The sequence below is a fragment of the Monodelphis domestica genome, chromosome 2 (genome assembly GCF_027887165.1).
Source record: "Monodelphis domestica isolate mMonDom1 chromosome 2, mMonDom1.pri, whole genome shotgun sequence".
Classification (NCBI taxonomy): domain Eukaryota; kingdom Metazoa; phylum Chordata; class Mammalia; order Didelphimorphia; family Didelphidae; genus Monodelphis; species Monodelphis domestica.
In genome coordinates, this window is record NC_077228.1 from 484,317,077 (window position 1) to 484,336,049 (window position 18,973).

Here is an 18,973-nt window from a genome sequence, read left to right on the forward strand (position 1 = left end):
ATCAAATTTGCCTTCTGGGTCAGAATATTTAGTTCATCTTGCTTATTAAGCACACTTTGTATATGAAGCTGCCATGAAGTTTACTTCCTCTGTTATCACTACTCCACTACAATTATAACCTCCCTCTGAATTTCTTTAGCATCCTTAGATCTGTACTACATCATCATCAGTATTATTCTCTCCTAAATGGTTCATTTATATGTATGTATGTATGTACATGTGCCTTGTTTTCCCAACCAAACTATAGAAGAACCATATCATATTCCTTTTGCATCTCTGTGAGGTGCCAAGTACGTTCTTCATAAATGCTTGCCTTGAGGGTTGGCCACATGCCATATTTATAATACAGATAAGATTCAAATATCACAAAATCTCAACACCTATTTAAGTCGTTTGGACTTCCTGTTTACCCCATCTGGCTTCTTAAAACACACAACTTAAGGGGCTATAGTTAGAGCCTGTGATCAGTCCGATTTTCTTTCATTCAATTGCTCTAGGAGGTACTACAACGTTCAGGAGTCACAAGAGATTCTAGGTGTAGACTATTACAAAGTTGGCAAACCAAGTGATGAAGACCTGAAATAGCTGCCAGAGGACTTGATTCATTAGCTGTCATGCCTCACTGACTCCGAGGCTCCCAGAAACATATTGTTAATGCTCCTAGATTTTAGACTAAGCCCATGTTTCATGGGAAGGATATGAATGAGTACTACACGATGTTTCATTACTTCAACAACAGCCACTATGGTCATTAGGATTAGTTCTGTAAGTATAGTAGGAGCTCAATCTTTCACAGTTTACCAGAAACATGCAGCTAAAAATGTCAGGGTTTGGGGGTTTGTTTTTAAAGAAAAGCCAAGAAGCTGGAAATTTCCAAGAAGGTTCTTTTATTGGATTCAACCTAAAATAGTTTCAATTTGTTCTCTCTTTGCTACAAAATGGATATCTCCAATTCCGTAGAGCATTATGGAAGAGAAATGAATTTACATTCTTTTAGGAAAAGCAAATGGGTTTCCAAGTTTGGGCATTTGTCAGTCATTTCAAGTCTACTTCCCCCAAACATAACTGTCAAAGCATTGACATGCCCAGAATATATTTCCCAACCTAGGAAATTTTTTGGTGTATTATGGTCACACAGCAGAGGCATTAGTTTTCTAATTCTTTACATTGTTTCAAAGTTGTGAAAATGAAGTCTTTAGTATATACACGGTTGTGTGCCAACTCTTGATTCCCAGGAAAACATCATTCACAGATCTGCCATAGGTGAGAGCACCTCTGCACGCAAGAAAATGGTATGCTGTCTTGCTTGTTTCTGTAGTTGTCCGTCAAAAGGTTAAGTACCGACATCAGCAAGAGTTTATGGTACAAATACACCACTCGGCTCATGGCTTAATTTTCCACAACTAAGGAAAGAAAACAACCACCAAAATGATTTCAGCTATGAGAAATAAGCTTTGACGTAATTCAGTTAGTGATCGGAAGGCATGTCTACATGACAATTATTTAGAGAAGTCTTTTGTTTGTTTGTTTGGTATAGGACAAAGAAATGAACTATGGAAGTGTGAGCTTGAACTATCCTGGGGAAAGTGCCTAATGAAACCTTCAAGTATCAAATGTTGACAACATCCCTATTTATTTATTTTTGTTTGTTTTAGTTACTCGGCATTTGCACTGTTGTCTAAGAGAGTCTTGGATAGAGAATCAAATCTGGATTCATGTGTAAGTTTTGCTACTTACTAGTTATGTGATCTTAGGTAAATTATTTAACTTTTCAAAATCTGGGTTTGCTCACCTACAAAACGGAAGATTGCAATGACTATATTATTGTTGGGTCTCCATGACCGCAGATGGATCTTCTTGGCAAAAATACTGGAGAGGGTGCCATTTCCTTCTCCATTGGATCAAGGTAAATAGAGGCTAAAAGACCTGCCTGGGGTCACACAGTATCAGTAAATGTCTACAGCAAAATCCAGCTGCATCCAATTCCTATACTATCCTGGAAGGGCTGTTGTGACAAAAAGCAACTGACAAACTTTAAAATGCTACAGAAATAAGATATGATCATTCCATCTTGTTAAACCAAAATGAAATCCTGAAACTTGGTTATGTCTTCTAATAGGAAAGGAATGGAATAGGCTGATCCAGTTATATTTAGCGAGTTATAGACAATGAACAATAAGGGAGCAGAACCAAAAAGCCTTCCTCCTGTTCTGCCAACGAGAGCAAACAATCACTACTACTATTACGCTACTACTCCGTTATCCATTACACAGAAATGTATAAAGAGAAACGATTCTTAGAAAGGGTTTTGATAAGTAAAGAAACGGCCTCAAAGAGGCCAACATAAATGGAAGACAACAACACTCATACTTACTCTTATGTTAAATCCTAGGAGATCACTTATAACCCCTGAGACAGCTGAAAGGATAACCACTCGAGTTATATTGTAGATTAGGGGATTCATGGTCAGGCCATAGAGTCTAAATGGTGTGTCCAATTCCTGAAATGGAGATGATCAGACATTAGGCCTTCACAAGATGCCATCCGAGAGCCTTCCCCAGGTCCTGGCCCACACTTACCTCTGTCTACTTGAAGGCTGTGATTTGGCCCACTGAAATGGGCAAGTGTTAGGAACTACCTAGCAAAAGTTGACAATAGAATTGCCCACTTGTATAAACTGCCTTCTCTTCCTCTGGCTAAAGGATAGAGACAGGATAACAACCAAACCACCCGTGAATGCCAGCAGTGCAGCTTCCAGCTCTCTGCTAGGCTCTAGGGCAGGAGTTCTAAACCTGGGGCCATGGAGAGGATCCATGGATAGAACCTGGGATGAGAAAAAATTATATCTTCATTTTCACTAACCTCTGAAATGGACTGTTTCCTTCAATTATGATGTTTTGTTTTTTAAAGGAGAGAAACATCATTCTGAGGAGTTCCCAGGTTTGAGCAAACTGCCAAAAGTGGTCCCTGACCCAAAGCATGTTAAGAATTCATGGTCCAGGAGAACCAGGTGTCTTCCCTCGGTATGCAGCCTCAATTCCAGCAGTCTAAATCCCTCTCACACAAGCACGGGTGAGGTTACAGGGGGATTGGTTGTAGGGACAGACTGCTGGATGCTCTACTCATCTTTAACATTCTCTTGGAATTGAGCTGAGTACTTGGGTACAAGGAAGAAGGAAGAGGGGAACACATGGGTCTATTTCTCTTCCAAGAAAAATGACCACCATGCCCGATCAGGACCTGAATCTAGTCAAGGACTTCTGAAGTGGAGGGGATTGGGGAGGGATGAGAATTCCCTACAGAAGAATATCAGGCCTGACTTAAGCCAAGTCCTTTCCCATGCCCCAAGCCGGCTTGAGAGGAGGAAGAGGGGTTGGGTTCTGCCTACACTCCCATCTGTCCCCCTTTTTACTTCAGGTCCCCAACTCTCCCACTTCCAGGATCTCAAGTTAAGATTTAGCTATTGTCCATTTTAAAGGGGTAGGGGTTCATATGCAGATGAGGATACAAGTAGTGATGAGGAAGGGGAGAGGTAGATTGGGGGGAGGGAGGTGATCAGTCCTCCCCCCACTTCCTGACACTGGCATCTGGGAAAGGTCATGCAGGGTCTGATTATCACCTAGCTTAAAAAGAACAATTCTTTTACATACAGGAAGCTATTTGCCCATTTGCCTCTCCTCCTTTTCACCATCAATTTTCAGAAATTTTTACATATTCCTTGCCATACATCCTCTCCTCTTATTCAGTTCTTAACCTTCTGCAATCTGGTTTTGGACCTCGCCACAAAATGGAAACGGTTTTCTCGAAGGTTACCAAGCTCCTTAAGTGCTAAATCCAATAGTCTTTCCTCAACTTTCTTCCTTCTTGACCTTTGTGCAGTTTCTGACACTGGTTAACAACCTTCTTCTCCTGAAGTCTCCCCTCCTTGGCTTCTGGTGACTGCTCCCTCTTGGTACTTCTCCTCAGTCATCTTTGCTTAGTTATCATTCATGGTCCACTAGCACGGGGGTTCTTTTAGGCTCTGTCCTGGACCCTAGTCTCCTTTTGCCTCAATACCCTCTCAGTGACTTCCTTGGCTGCTAAAGGTCTGATTATCATTTGTCAACAAACGATTTCCATATTTATGTATCCATACCCAATCCTCCTCATAAGTTGCCGATTTATCTGTTCAGATAGGTCTTGATATCCAACTGCCTGGATATCTCCAGCAAGGTGCCCCATTTGCCTCTTAAACTTAACATATCCATAACAGAATTCATTATTCCCCATGTCTCCTAGCTTTCCATTTCTGTCAAGGACACTGCTATCCTTTGGATATCCATGGCTGCAACTTCAACTTGATCTTCATGGAATTCTTCCTTTTCCCTCCAACCTTCTATCAAGTCAGTTATCAAGTCATGCCAATTCTCCCTCCAAGACATCTCTCACAACTGTTTTGTCTTCACTTATCAGGTCATCCCCTAGTTCAGGCCTCATTATCTCTCCCTCTGACTACTAATATAGTCTCCAAACTGACTTCCTGGCTTCCAATCTTGTTTCCAAACCAATCTCCACTCAAATGCCACAATAAGCTTCTCAAGCCCGTCCATCTAGCTTCCCAGTTTCATAACTCTGAGCTTCACTGTTAAAAATTCCTTAGTTTGGTACTTAAAGCTGATTTCTAGGCTTACTCCAGCCTTTCTACTGGATTTATTGACCAGTCCACATTCTAGCCAAACTGGCTTCCCATCTTCCGCCTCTGTGCCTTTGCATAACTCATCATGGAGGCCTGGGATGATGAACACCTTCCCCCTTCCCTTCTGTCTTGTAACATCCCAAGTTTCTTTCAAAGTTCAGCTCATATGCTTCCTCCCATAAAAAAGTATTTCCTGATTCCCCCATCTGTAAGTGTTCTCTCTCTCCTCAAACACTACTGTATTTATATAGTTAATACTGTATCCCTTTATAAAGCCAGACAAGATAACAAAATTCATTCGGAGGAATAAAATAGTTCTAAATTCTTGAGAAAAGAAGGAGGAATAAAGTGGGAACAATATTTCCAGATCTCAAATTATACTCTAAAAGTAGCAATCATGAAAACTGTTTAGCACTAGTCAAAATATAAAAGTTATACAGTACAACACAGGAGATAAGGATAAATCTGCATCAACTGAACTCAATATACTATTCAATAAACCCAAGACCATAAATTACTTGCAGAAGAACTTCCTATTTGGCAAGAAGTGTGGGGAAAACTGAAATCAATTTGGAAGAAATTAGGTTTAGCACAGTATCTTAGGCCATGTTACTAATAATTTCAAAATGCATATGCAACCTGAATATTAAATTAGGTTATGCCACAAAAAATTACAGGAGAACCAGATTAGGTACTTCTCACAACTGTGCTTACAGGCAGAATTCTTAACCCAATAAGAAGCAATGGCAGATGATAAAACATGATTTCAATTACATTTAACTGAAAAGCTTCTGTACTAACAAAAATCAATGAAACTAGGGTAAAAGAGAAGGAATAATCTGCAAATATCTCCAAAGCATTGGAACTGGTTCAGCCAATCTGGGAGGCAATGTGCTTCCCTCCTTTGCAAAAAAGAGCCCAACTACGAATCTGGAACAAGACATACTACAGGACTTGAGGTCCTAGCCAGCTTTATTTACTTTTTATTTTTATTCTTTTGTTATAAAGGATTGCTCTCTGAGTGGAAGATAAGAAGGAAATGAAAGTGATTACCCTACCAGATATCAATAAACAATTAACTTTAAAACTGAATTGTGTTTTTCCAATTGAGAAAATGCTTTTTACCTTCCTCTCTTCCCCTCCATTGAGGATAAAAGAAAAACATACTGTTATAAACATGTATAATCAAGCAGATTATATATACATGCATAATATACACGTGTTCGTGTAACATATACAGTACGTGAATATTTATATGTGCACACATATATACACATATCATTTTGTACCAAGTTCTCTCTTATCAGGAAGCAATATATTTCATCATTTATTAGTCCTCTGAAATCATGGTGAGTCATTATATTAATCAGAGCTCCTAAGTCATTCAGTGTATAAATGGTTTTCCTAGTTCTGTTCACTTCACTCTGTATCAGTTCATACAAACCTTTCTCAGGTTTCTCTGAAACCATCTCCTTCATTGTATCTTATAGTCCTATTGAATTCCATTACATTCATATACCAGAACTTGTATTCCCCAATTGATAGGTTTATCTTCAAATTCCTATTCTTTACTACCCCCCAAAGTTACATTTTTGCACATCCTGACGTTTTGTTATGCTTAGGACTAAACTCTTCCTTAATCTATCGTTTTTAATTTCCTCCTTTGTTTTTCTGCTTTCACTCCTATTTTCCTGTTAAATGGAACATTTTTCTGTACCTAGCTCTGTGTATGTATATTTTCCCCTCCGTTGGTTAATTCGGGCAAGAATAAGATTCCAAAATTTCAGTTGCTTTCTTATCCCTTTCTATTGCATACAAAGACCTCAGTCACCACCCCCTAATTATAATTCTCCCTAACCTATCTTCCTTTCTTTTGCCCCTATAGTGTATTCTTCTCTCTCCCTCCCCCATTATGCTTTTAAGATTGAGACATCAGAACCACTCTCCCAGGCTTTCTACTTACTCCTTCTATGGGCCTCGATTACAAATAGGATTCAGAGGGGACACATTAATCACCTTCCTATATGAGAATGTAAGCAATTTATACTTTATTCCTTGACTGCTTTTTTATTGGTAACCTCTCAATGTCTCTCTTCACTTTCATGTTTATACTTCAATTTCTCTGTAGTTCTGGTTTTGTCATCAGAATTCTTAGAAGTCCCCTCATTCATTAAAGATTCATTCCCTCCCCCCCCCCCAAAAGTGTTATACTCAGTTTTGCTAAGTAAATTACTCTTTGCTGTAAGCTCTCTCCTTTGCCTTTTGCAATATCATATGCCAGGTTCTCCACTCCTTCATAGTGATGGCTGCTATATTGTGTAAGATTCTGACTGTATGTGGCCTCTTATTTGCAGTCCTTTTTTTGCTGCAAAAGCTGTGGACCTTAGCTATAATGTTCCTGAGAGTTTCCATTTTGGATTCTTTCAGGAGGCGATTAGTGGATTCTATTTCTACATTGTCTTCTGTTCTAAGAGACCTAATATTTCTTGAAATATGATGTCGGGCTCTTTTTGGACATGGCTTTTAGAGAACTCAATTATTTTTCATTTTTTTCTCTTTCATCTGTGTTCCAGATCTATTGTTTTTGCAATGATACCTTATACTTTCAGTCTTTTGACTGTCTTAATATATCTTATTGGCTTATGTAGTTAACTGGCTTCTATTTGATCTGTTCTAATTTTCAGAGTTTGTGGCTTCAGCAAAATTTTATATTTATTTTGGGAAACTGTAAATTTCCTTTCCAATTCCTTCTTTCACAATTCTTATTTCTTTTTTGAAAAATTTTCCTCAAGTGCTCTCCTTTTATTCATGAAAACATTTTTAACTTTTTTTTTAACCTTCACTTCATTTCTTCCAAGAATTTGAGCTCTGTATGTGCCCAGCTGTTCTCTATTGAGGCTCTGCTTGCAGATGTTTCAGAATCCTTTTCTCTTTCTGTGTGTTATGTCTTGTTTTCATTCTGTCTTGAATGCCCATTGTGATAATTCCTCTTATGTTTGCTCACTCTTCCAGCACCTAAATCAGACTTCAGATTGGGGTGTCTGGAGGGAAGGGCTGGGCCAGCTCTGCTGCTGTTTTCTTAATAGAGTAAGTATGACATTAGTCCAGAATTTCAGAGGCAGCTCAGTTGGGGACCAGCAAGCTTTTAGTCCTCCCACAATGTAGGGGAAAATCTATTGGGCAAGGGGTCAGGCAGGAGGTGCTGGGTTCAAATCTGACTTCAAACACTTCCAGCTGTGTCCCCCTTAAGCTGTGTGGCTCAACCCGCACTGCCTAGCCTTTATCACTCCTCTACCTTGAAACCAGTGCATACATAGTATTGATTCTAAGACTGGAAGGCAAGGATTAAAAAAAAAAAATCTGGGCAAAACTGTTGCCCCTGCCTTGGTTTGAGTTCTGCAAGTTCCTGACCTGGGTTTGGGTATGAGTGACACTAGACTGCTTCCGGACTTGGTCTCTATCAACCATCTGGGAAGTTCTGCTTGTTCTGAGTGCCAGAACAACAAGCTTCCTTTTTGGTCTGGGATTCCTGTGGACTGGGCCAGAAGTCTGACTTGAGACTCCACTCTGTTCCTAGGGTCTGAGCCATTCAGCCAAGGTCTGCTTTTCCACCTGCTCCCCTATCAGGTCCCTGTGCAGGGCCTGCCACCATACCTTCTCTTAGCATGCTAAAGCCAGTTACCACTGTCCTCCCTCCAAGCCCTGGATCTGTGACTCAAAACTGGAGAGTGACAAAGCTGCCAGCTGGCACCTGCACGAAGCTGAGTGCCCGGGCATTGGTCTGGGGCTACATCCTGCTCTGGTGCAAAGCCTCTCCATGCATTGGAGGACTTTGCAAGGCTCCTGGTTAGACACTGTCCTCAGGGCCTGCAAACTTCTTCCTATGCCGACCTGAGCTAGAAAAAGGTCTTATGACTTTTTCTTACATTTCCCTATCAGGATTCAGTCTGGTGTACTTTTTAGATGAGTTTGGAGGAAATTTTGTTGGGGGGATGGAGAGGGGATGTTCACTGTGCTTTTTCTTTCTGTTACTCTGGCAACAATGAACTTCTAAAAAGTCATATCAGGGGGCACCTGGGTGGCTCAGTGGATTGAGAGCCAGGCCTAGAAATGGGAGGTCCTGGGTTCAAATCTAGCTGTAACTCTGGGCAAGTCACTTCACCACCACTGCCTAGCCTTTACCCTTCTTCGGTCTTAGAACCAATACACAGTATTGATTCTAAGGCAGAAAGTGAGGGTTAAAAAAAAAAGTTGTATCCTCTAATTTCCAGAGTTGGCTGCAAGAATGGTTTGGTTTTGTTCTTTATCCCCATTGGCTAGAAGAACAGCAATGTACTTGGTTAGGTGCTTCTGTGTGCCTAACACTGTGCTATGTGCTGGGGATACAATTACAAGTGAAAGTGAAAACAGGGCCTGCCTTTTAGGAGTCTATGTTCTAAAGAGAGGAGGGAGGGAGACCCATGTGCGAGAGGAAGTCCCAGGAGAGAAGGAGAGGGTGTGAGCACTTAGTATGTGCTGGACTTGATTCAAAGTTTGCAGATGTTCCTCAGAAGGGAGTGCCTTTCCCTGCCCCTCATGCTCTCTATCATGCACTCCCTACAAAATCCAGTAGTAACAAAATCCATGTCCCTCAAGTGACCACTTAATATTGGCTCAGAGGTGGCCACAGGTTTCTGGGTGTCCCATGAACTTCCCAACGTAACGTTGGGTCTCCTTGCCTAGGGCACGCTTGAGGGATCTGGGGTAATGGAAGCAAGAGGCAACACTCACTTTTAGTAATTTGGTCGACAGCTTTAGCACGTTGTTCACCAGGGTGAGCTGTTCTTTTTTATTTGGCTTCTTTTCCATCTTGAGATATAAGTTAATCTAAGGAAAAGAATAAGAAACTGAGTAAATATCCTAATTGAATGTTGCTCACTAGAGAAACTAGCAGGCTCTCTAAAAGGGTGTGAGGTGAAAAGCATGTGGATGCTTTTAGCAGCAATTCCTATAGAGCTACTAAGTGCCATTCCTGCCTTTCGGGGGAAGCTACCTAGACAAGAAAAGGGTATTACTGACAACAAAGCTGGTGAACAGAATAACAGAATAATATTCAGGGGTTGTTATTCTGGGTATCAAACAAAGTCATATTCTATTATTTAACCTCTAGGAACACAATCTCTACTATATATCCTCATCCATATAACCCAACTGAGTTATACTACTGATTTCAATTGAAGCTTAAACAGGAACCTTAAATTAAAAACAACCACCACAAAAAACACCTCTATATACTCAACCAATCAACACACATTTATTAAGCACCTACTATGAGCCAGAGGCTGGGCTAAGCATTAGAAACTGATAACCTAACATATTCCTCAAAATTTCACTTATCACTACATTTATTCACACTGAGTATTTGAAATCAGAGACATTCACAGGTTAGAGTGGTCACTCTCTCTTTCTTCCTGTATAATCTTAGGACTGACTCAAAAGCCAGACAAAAACCCCTTTTATCTGCATTTTATGACTCACTCGTTCCTGCTCAGCGAGGAAGGATGTCTACAGCCCCAGCTCAATCCCGACCTCAGGCCTCAGTCACTTGCAGCCTGGCTTTGACTCCAGTCCTCCCCTGCCGGGGCTTCCTCCTAACTGGACTCTCTTTGCTTTGCTGGAAGATGCTGTCTCTCTCCTGCACCCCCTGTATGGGTGAGCCCAGGACCTCTCCCTGTTCTCTATCATGAACTCCCAATACAACTAGTCAGCCCCCATCTCTCCAGAGCTTGCTCATCTTCTCTCCTGCCTCTCCTGCCCACCTGCTTGTGTCCTGAAGCTACATTCCTTCTGGCCGTCCAGCTTTGGGCCCTCCTCTAACTCTACCATCTTGTTTCTCCTGCCTCCACCACATCTCATCTGTCCTATTCCTTCTCGAAACCCTCAGCCACAGGCTCCTCGCTCAGGCCCTCATCATCTCTTGCCTGAACCACCATCAGCTTCTAAATTAGTCCCATTAGAGCTTCTAAATTCATCTGTTTCAAGTGTCCCCTCTCCTGTCTAACCCTCTAGAAGGCTGAAAAACAATCCTCCTCTCATGACTGGACTGAAAAACCTGTCAGTACTGTAGCCACTCATTGTCTATAAGATAAAATTAGACTTTCATTTGGCACTGAAGGCCTTTCATAACCTTTTCCATTTCTCCTTCCAGCCTTATTTCATGCTACCTGCTTTCGTGCACTATGTTTTAGCCACACTGGACAGCAGGCTCCTCTCTGAACTTGATATCTCCAGCTACACATTAATCTCATGGCCCAGATCTCTGCCCCTTGGGGGTTACTCTTCCCCCAAACCTTTTCAGAATTCCCCACCCCCCCGCCCATCTCTCTCTCTCTCATCTCACTTTTCCACATATTTGAGGAGCTTCTGAGTATGCTGAATCCCTCTAGAAGAATGTGGGCTTCTTGAAGGACTTACTCCTCCTGCCTTGTTATTGTCTGTCTGCCCAGGGCCTAGAAAATAGTAGGTGCCTTACGAATGTTTGCTGCATTGAATGAGACTTGACATAACAGAGATTAAAAGCAGCGGCATCACCCCTAAAACATAGCCCAGGACTATAGGCCAGATAAGCCGAGTACCATGTATTACCTGCTCCGTGAGCAGTACTGAAATATTACTGTACTTCTTATTGGTTTCGGACCCCAGGGAGGCAAGACGCAATAAGAAGAGCAACAGGGCTGTCTCCCAAATCAGGAATTCCCAATTATAAGCATCATCCAGAAAGGTTTTATGGCCTTGGAGAACCTACAGAAACAACACACACAAAGATTTTAAAATCACAGCAGTTCAGGTTTACCAGTCTTCAAATGAGTCTGTTTCTCACTTGTATTAACAATTGTGCAAAGGATAAGCAGATAAGAACTGTACAAAGAGTCGATGTCCCAGAAGAACAAGGGGTTTCTATGCCTACAGCCCTCTCTGGGAGGCTCCTGTGTCCTCAGTCCTTAATTCACTGAACAGGGGGTAACAGGGTGGGCCTGTGTTTTAGGATAATTCCTTTGGCAGGTGAGAGGAGGATGGATTAGAGCTGGGAGAAGCTTGAGGTCCAGTGCGAGCGGAGGGGTCCTGGACTAGAGTGAGCTGAGAGAAGGGAATGTTTGAGAGACTATGAAAGGGGAAATGGACTGGCTATGGAGGATGAGTGAGGGGGAGGAGATGTAGATGATGCTGAGGCTATACATCTGGGAGAATGGGAGGAGGAGGATGTCCTTGAGAGTAGCAGGTAAGCTGGGAAGAGGGAGGGGTAGGTTTGGTAAGAAAGATAAGTTATTTTGGACATGTTAAGTTTAAAATGCTAATGGAACAGCCAGTTCAAGGTGCCCACAAGGTCTGCTATGGGATTGCAGCTCAGGAGAATGACTAGGGCAGGAGATTTAGAACTGGAAGCTAGCTGCATCAAGGTGATATCTGAACTTGGTAAGATGTTCAAGGGAGACAGCATATTGGGAGATGAGAAAAGGACCCAGTGGGCCTTGGGGCCCACTCCTGATTAGTGGATGTGATAAATGCTTAGCACAATGCCTGGTGCTTAATAAAGGTTTAAGTGATTGCCAGCATGAAGATTTAGTACAAGAAATTAAACTGTGTTCATAGGTAGGAGGAGAATCAAGAGAGAGAACAATGTCCTGAAAACCCAGATAGGAGAAGGTGGTCAACAATTTCAAATGCTACAGAAATGTCAAGGAGGAGAAATGAGAAAAGGCCATTAGATGTGGCTGTGAGAATTTATTCTTTATATTCTGTGTTATTCCTGTGTCATGGCCCTGGATTAGAAACTCCAACCAGTCTGCTAACTTCTGCATTTCCTTTGTTCTTAGGCACTCCTAGGAACCTCCCCACCCCCAAATCTGGTTAATTGATAAAAGGCTCTTCCTGTCTGCATGATCCCCAATACCTATTAGGATACAGAGGGGTTGAGAATCTTATTGGACAACCTCCTCATTAACTCTTCACCAATCAGAGATGTCTTAGATGTCCTAGGGCTGAATGATGAGCTCCCAGACTGTATTTATAGATTTGCCTGAAAGAACTTCTTGGTCTTTGATCACTGAGAGTATCATTGACCTATTAAATTTACTGGTTGTCCTAGCCTAATCAATATTGATATTATGACCAAAAATCCAGTCTCTGGAATAATTTTAATCATCACATGGCTATTAAGAGATCATGCAAATATAACATGACTTTGTCATACATTTTGTTAAAATTCAATAACTATATCCACTAGACTGTGAGCAGCTCAACGGCAGGGGATTTCTTTCCTTTATATTCTCTGTGCTTAGCACAGTGCCTGGTACATAGGAAACCCTTAATAAAATACTTGTTTCCTAACATTTTTCTGATCCACCAATCTAATAATCATTTCAAAAATGGAAATGAGATCAGCCTGGCTTTACAGGCTTTTAATGAAGTCATAGTGACTTTGTGATTCCCACTGCCTTTTCTAGACATTCTCCTATCTCTATAATATCTTTTTTCTGGATAGGACTATTGTTTTCCCTGATGCAGAAAGCAATTGCCAGCGAGAAAATTCTCTCTACCAGTGCAGATCAGCAACTGTCCTACAACTAAGTGCTTGGGTACTAAGAAGTTAAAGTGACTTGTCCAGGCTCACACAGCTAGTATAAGTAAGTACAAGTTAGAGGCTAGACTGGAAGTCAAGTCTTCTTGACTACAAGATCAGTTCTCTATCCACGACATCTCAATGGATAAATAATAGATCTTAAAATGAAAACAGCTAAGATACAGAGGTCATATGTAGGATTTTAACAATAAACAACATAAAATAACATTTTCATTTCTTCTATGAAATTCTTACCTGGGCACAGCAAATAAAAGCAATCGAAAGTGTCAGTAAGAATACTGATGATACAACCACATCGACTGAGCGCTGTGGACCCCGTCTCTGTAAAAGGAGATAAGGTATACTGACACACAAGACCAGAAGACTTTCCTTCTAGAATCTGTCCCTGTTCTAAATAAGACAGTAATTTACCCAATGAGACATGTCTAAGTATGTCCCAGAAGCAAATGAAAATCATAGTACTATTCTAACACTAAGAAATAAGCTTTTCTTTTCTCTTATCTAAGTTCATTCATAAAGGTGAGTAATAACTTTCCTGTTGCCAGCCATGAAGTCACTTCCAAGTTGATATCCAGCAAGAGCCTGTATGATAATTAATGAACACTGCCACAACATTTTAAAGTCTACAAAGTGCTTTCTTCATAACAACCCTGTGAGGTAGGAAGACCAACTTTTATCATACCCATTTCTGAGATAAGAAGACTAAAGCACAAAAGAGGATGGGATCATAAATTCAGAACTAGAAGAAACCTTAAAGATTATCTAGTCTGACTCCTTCATTTTTTAGATTAGGAAACTGATTTTCAGAGAGGTTAAGAAGCTTGCCCAAGGGCAAGGAGGAAGTAAGTGGAAGAGCCAGGACTTAAAATTGGTCTTCAGTCTATAAACCAACCCTCATTCCAATATACCAAGCTGCCTCCCCCCAAAATAAATATGTACAATATACCAAACGACAATTTAGTGGAAAACTACTGTTAGATCTTGCTATGTAAATTCTAAGTCACTCTATGTAATGTTACAATACAATTTACCTTTAAGTAAGAACGCAGTGATAGCCATATCTTAATGTTCTCCACCTTTTTGAGCCTGAAATGGGGGATTTCATATTTTCTAGCTTTCCTGGCAGAGGTAATATGACTAAAGAGTTTTGCAAATAAAAATCGCTAGGGAAAAAAAACAACAACAATGTAAATATCTGTCAGCTTCTTGTTACAACCAATTCCCCCAGGAAAGAAAAAAGAAACAACAAAATTGTACTCAGTTCATACTATGATAAATGACAGCATCTAAATGAAATTAGCACTGCAAAACAAATTCTAAGTGATATATACAACTAGTTGCAATCACCACTATAAGTGGCTTTGCTTAATTGTTTGGGGGGGGGGAGAGTATTTTGTAGGGGGAATGTATTTGGTGAGGGGAGAGCTGAGTAGGTGTTTACAGGAAACTGTTAAGTCAAAAAACTATTAATGAAATTATTATTCAAAAATGAGAAGAGAGAAAGACAAAAGTGATCACCTCTCATGAGGGGTGATCAGCGAGGACTGACTTTCCCTTTGCCCCAAACATGGAGCAGTGCCCTATGGGGCAGCCCCAAGTGCTCTCTCTACTAGACTTAGAAATTCAACTTCTGGCAAGACCCCGTTTTCACTTTCAGAGAGTTAATTAATCTCATTCTGCATCATTATCTAATATTAGGATAGGGAACTAGCTCTGTGCTTCGGGATGTTAAATAAAGTGTTCAGAAAAAAGACAGGAGCTAAGTAAAGAATATTTACTCTTGTAAAGTTGAAGAGCCTAGTTCAATAGGTACAGAATATGTTTTTAAACTCTTTTCTGATACACAAAAAGCTTACTTTACAAAAAGCTGTGGACAGATTATCCTCCTCTAGTTAACTTTATAGATACATAATAAAATTCATTTCCAATAAAGAAAATGTTCAGAACTTCATCAAGAAAATGTTTAGACTCTCCTACTTTAAAAAAAATGCCATGAGAATCATATGATAATGTGAAAGAAACATTCTTTTCATGGCCAGGAAGAATTCTTGTTTACGCAGCTGAAAAAGTATGCACATCACTGAATATACTATAAATAAAATGACAGACGTCTAAAATCCAAGTCATTTTTCTGATTCACAGTAGAAATCCCTTTTGTTGTTATTCTGCATTCTTAAATAACTGCACATGTGTGGATCTTATCACAGTAATGAAGTTGCTTCAGAAATGCTAATTAATTTTTGGACAGAAGAAAAATGAAGATAGAGGTGCCCATTGCAACAAGACAGGAAGACAATCATTCTCCCACTGACCTGTTTGTATGTCCTCTCTGCCACACACATCATAAAAAAGAACATCCAGGTTAGACACAAGCGCTCAAGAAAATTGACTGCTGACAAAATGATGATCGCTACCGAAGGTGGTGCCCCACAAAAGAGAGTCAGGATCTCATTAGTCGAGATGGATCGTATTTGGTCCATATTCTTTTCATGGAAGAGTCGATGTAAGAATGGAAAAAATGCTAACCCAATAGTTACGATATTTCCCAGCATCTGATAACCTGCACCCTGCTGATATGCATTAACCTGGGGAGTGATGAAAAATCACCATTAAATAAAAAAAGATTTACAAAGGTCATGTTTATCAACAATTATTTTTGTAATGATTGTACTATATTAACCCTGCTTTCCATTAATAGATTTGGCCATGGAACATTCTGAGGCTTCACTCACATTGCTGGTCCTATATGGCAGGGGTGGGGGGCATTTTTATTCAAATAAACATCTATTAAGCACTTACATACTATGTGTTACAGATAGAAGGGAAAAAAGGAAATAGTTCCTTCCCTCAAGGAGCTTTTCATTCTATTGTAGACACAGACAGATGTTGGAAGCATACCACAAGGTAAGCTGAGGGAAAGAGCAATGCCTGGGGGATCGGTGACTGATTCACTGAGCTTGACCAAGAAGTAGTCAAGAACTGGAAGAACCAGAGATAAGGAAGTGCATTCTAAGCATAGGGGTGACCTCCTGTAAACCCACAGAGTTGGGAGATGAATTTCCAAATTGCCAGTAATGAGAGACAAGAATGAAATAAAGCTAAGTCCAAGTCAGATTGCAGAAGGTCTTCTATGTTACAGAGTTTCCCCCACTCCACCTCAACTAAATTTTGGGCTGTATTACCCTAAAGTGTGGCTTATTTTTGATATCTATTTTTTCCTTTTAAAATGCTCTAGAGAGGCAGTCTGATATAGGGAGAGCTTTGGTGCTAAGAAAACCTAGGACCAAATCTTTCCTCTAACACATTCTGGCTATATAACTCAGAGCAGGACAAAGTCTGTGACTGCAGGGCCCAGAGAGAACATGATGGCTTTCTTCAGTAGAGAGTTTTCTCACCCAGAAGTTCTCTAGGAAATTACAGACCCAGTCTCAATCTCAATTCCATTCAAATGGGGTACTGACCAAATCCACTAACATTCAACACTCGATCTGGAATCATCAAATATAGGAAAAAGGAGTTGAGGAAATTTTGACATAAAATAAAGGAAATTGTGCCAATTTTTTTCAAACAAAAAAAAATTATGTCATATTAATAATTCAAAAGATTTCTAGTTTTACTGGCATAGATAATCTCTCCACTGACACAGAACACAAGCTTCCATGTTTTAACCATGGATTTCTATGGCCAAAAATACGTTTTATCCTTTGGAAGCCAATTTTCTTACTACAGACCTTCCTATACATAACTAAATTGGTCCTTGGATAACAATAAAATCTATGACTACAAAATTTCATTTTTTACAAGGAAAAACATCATTAATACCCAAATTATCATTTAATTCCCATTTACTTGACACAGAACACTAGGGCTCCAAAGACCAATTTGGGAAATGCTGGAATAAATCAGTTGATTTAAGATTTTAAACTTTTCTCCTTAATTAGGCTTAAATATGACAATTAACATAAATAACAACACTTGTTGTTCGTATACAATGGATAAGGGAAAACATATTACAAACACCAGCATCCCTCTCCTGGAAGCAAACACCTTTTTTTGCTCATGTCCTTGTTGATCACATATTCAGATTTCCCCCAAGGAATAAGGGGAATGGGAAGGGCACAAAGCACTGAGAAATACATTTCCCCTCCAAACCCCACAGAATAGAAAAAAAAACCCCTAATATAAGTATTTTGAAAACTCATTTTCTCTACATCAAATACAAGAGAGTTTCAAAATAACAAATGGTGCCCATAAAATGGAACGTGTGAGAACTGTTTCAAGATTAAAAAGCAACAACCAAAATAAAAAACTTACCCTACTCATGATGATGCCACTGATTTCCAAAACAGACATATCCATTTTTTTACATTCATTACCTTCCCAAATGATTGCACTCACTCGTTCAGAGGCAGGGCTTGTATTCTGTAGCCAGAACAAATGGTTCTAAAGATAAAAATAAAGCAAGTTTCTTATCAAGTCTTCTTAATTTCCTTTGCTGTTGGGAGGACACTTACCAATGCCCAGTAGACTGACTCTCATGCACTCACTCTCACACTCCCCCCTTTCACTCTGGCCTCTCAAAATCCCCTCAGCTAATCTATTGCCATGATCTTCCCTAGAACTGTTGTGGATTCCTGTACCTGGTGAGAAATTGTGATTGTTGATTTCAGAGATCTTCCCAATTCTAACAATTTGTATTTGTAGATACCTATGGCATTTCTACTCAAGATTCCCCACTGTCATTTCAAAGTTAAAGGAGATTGCAAAATGGTACAGTAGGAGACAAGAAGCCTGGGCTTTACCCATGCCTCTGACACGTAGAGATCTGACAAGATACATACTCTCTGGATAGGTTTCCTTAAATGTAAAAGTCTGTGGGTTAATCTACATAAGATCTAAGGAATATTTAAGTATCTGTGAGAAAATTGAGGGGATTAGTACAGCAAGTGGTTAATTGTTAGAACTGAGTGAACCACATTGACTCCAGCTTGTGACTCAATTCTGGAGCTAGTGCTGTTTCCTTCCCTTTTATCTCAGAATCAGTTTGAAGGCAAATGGGGCAAGGGCTAGGCAACTGGGGTTAAATGACTTACCTGGAGTCACAAAGTTAGAAAGTATCTGGGATCAGATGTGAACCTAGGACCTCTCGTCTCCAGATCTGGCTCTCTCACTGCGCCACCTAGCTGCCCCTTAATTGTTTCTAATGTATAAACATCTGTCTCCCCTGTATTCAGAGTCCAGTCCTAGGCCGAGGATGGGGCCTCCCAATTTGTTGGGAAATTTGCCATACATTGCTTAATTAACTGATATGGCTAGAAGTTCAAATCTTTGTTTCCATAGTCATTTCATCTTTTGCTTGTTACAGTTATTTTAATAAAACCAAATTCTTCATCATTGCCACTACACTCATCCAGGATGTCCTGACTTCACACTTAGAATCCAATCTCTATTTCTTCCAATCCATTCTATATACTACAGTCAAACTACTTTTCCTCAAATACAATTTTCAAATCACTGACCTTTTTTTGGTTGTTCTTAAGGAATTGTCAATGTTCTCTAGAATATTGCTTAGACTATAAGTCTCAATTCTTACATGTGGTTTTCAAGGTCCCCTATAATGTAACTAATCTTATAAAACTTGAGTTGCTAGTCTCATTTGCAGTGTCCTCCAAAATAGA

The 18,973-nt window shown here is 40.1% G+C and overlaps 1 protein-coding gene across 2 annotated transcripts in view; it reads right to left on the minus strand.

Moving 5' to 3' along the window:
* Window positions 1-870: 870 nt before the first annotated feature.
* The window catches only part of PHTF1 (putative homeodomain transcription factor 1), a 43,505-nt gene continuing 25,402 nt past the window's right edge, over window positions 871-18,973 (minus strand). For both annotated transcript variants that reach the window (XM_007485161.3, XM_007485163.3), the window contains 8 exons: window positions 17,610-17,738; window positions 15,608-15,880; window positions 14,327-14,458; window positions 13,530-13,616; window positions 11,300-11,455; window positions 9,446-9,541; window positions 2,375-2,500; window positions 871-1,403 (listed from right to left, as the gene is read on the minus strand). In XM_007485161.3, coding sequence (XP_007485223.1) covers window positions 1,383-1,403; window positions 2,375-2,500; window positions 9,446-9,541; window positions 11,300-11,455; window positions 13,530-13,616; window positions 14,327-14,458; window positions 15,608-15,880; window positions 17,610-17,738 — 1,020 coding nt within the window. In that variant the 3' untranslated portion in view covers window positions 871-1,382. The remainder of the gene's footprint in view (window positions 1,404-2,374; window positions 2,501-9,445; window positions 9,542-11,299; window positions 11,456-13,529; window positions 13,617-14,326; window positions 14,459-15,607; window positions 15,881-17,609; window positions 17,739-18,973) is intronic.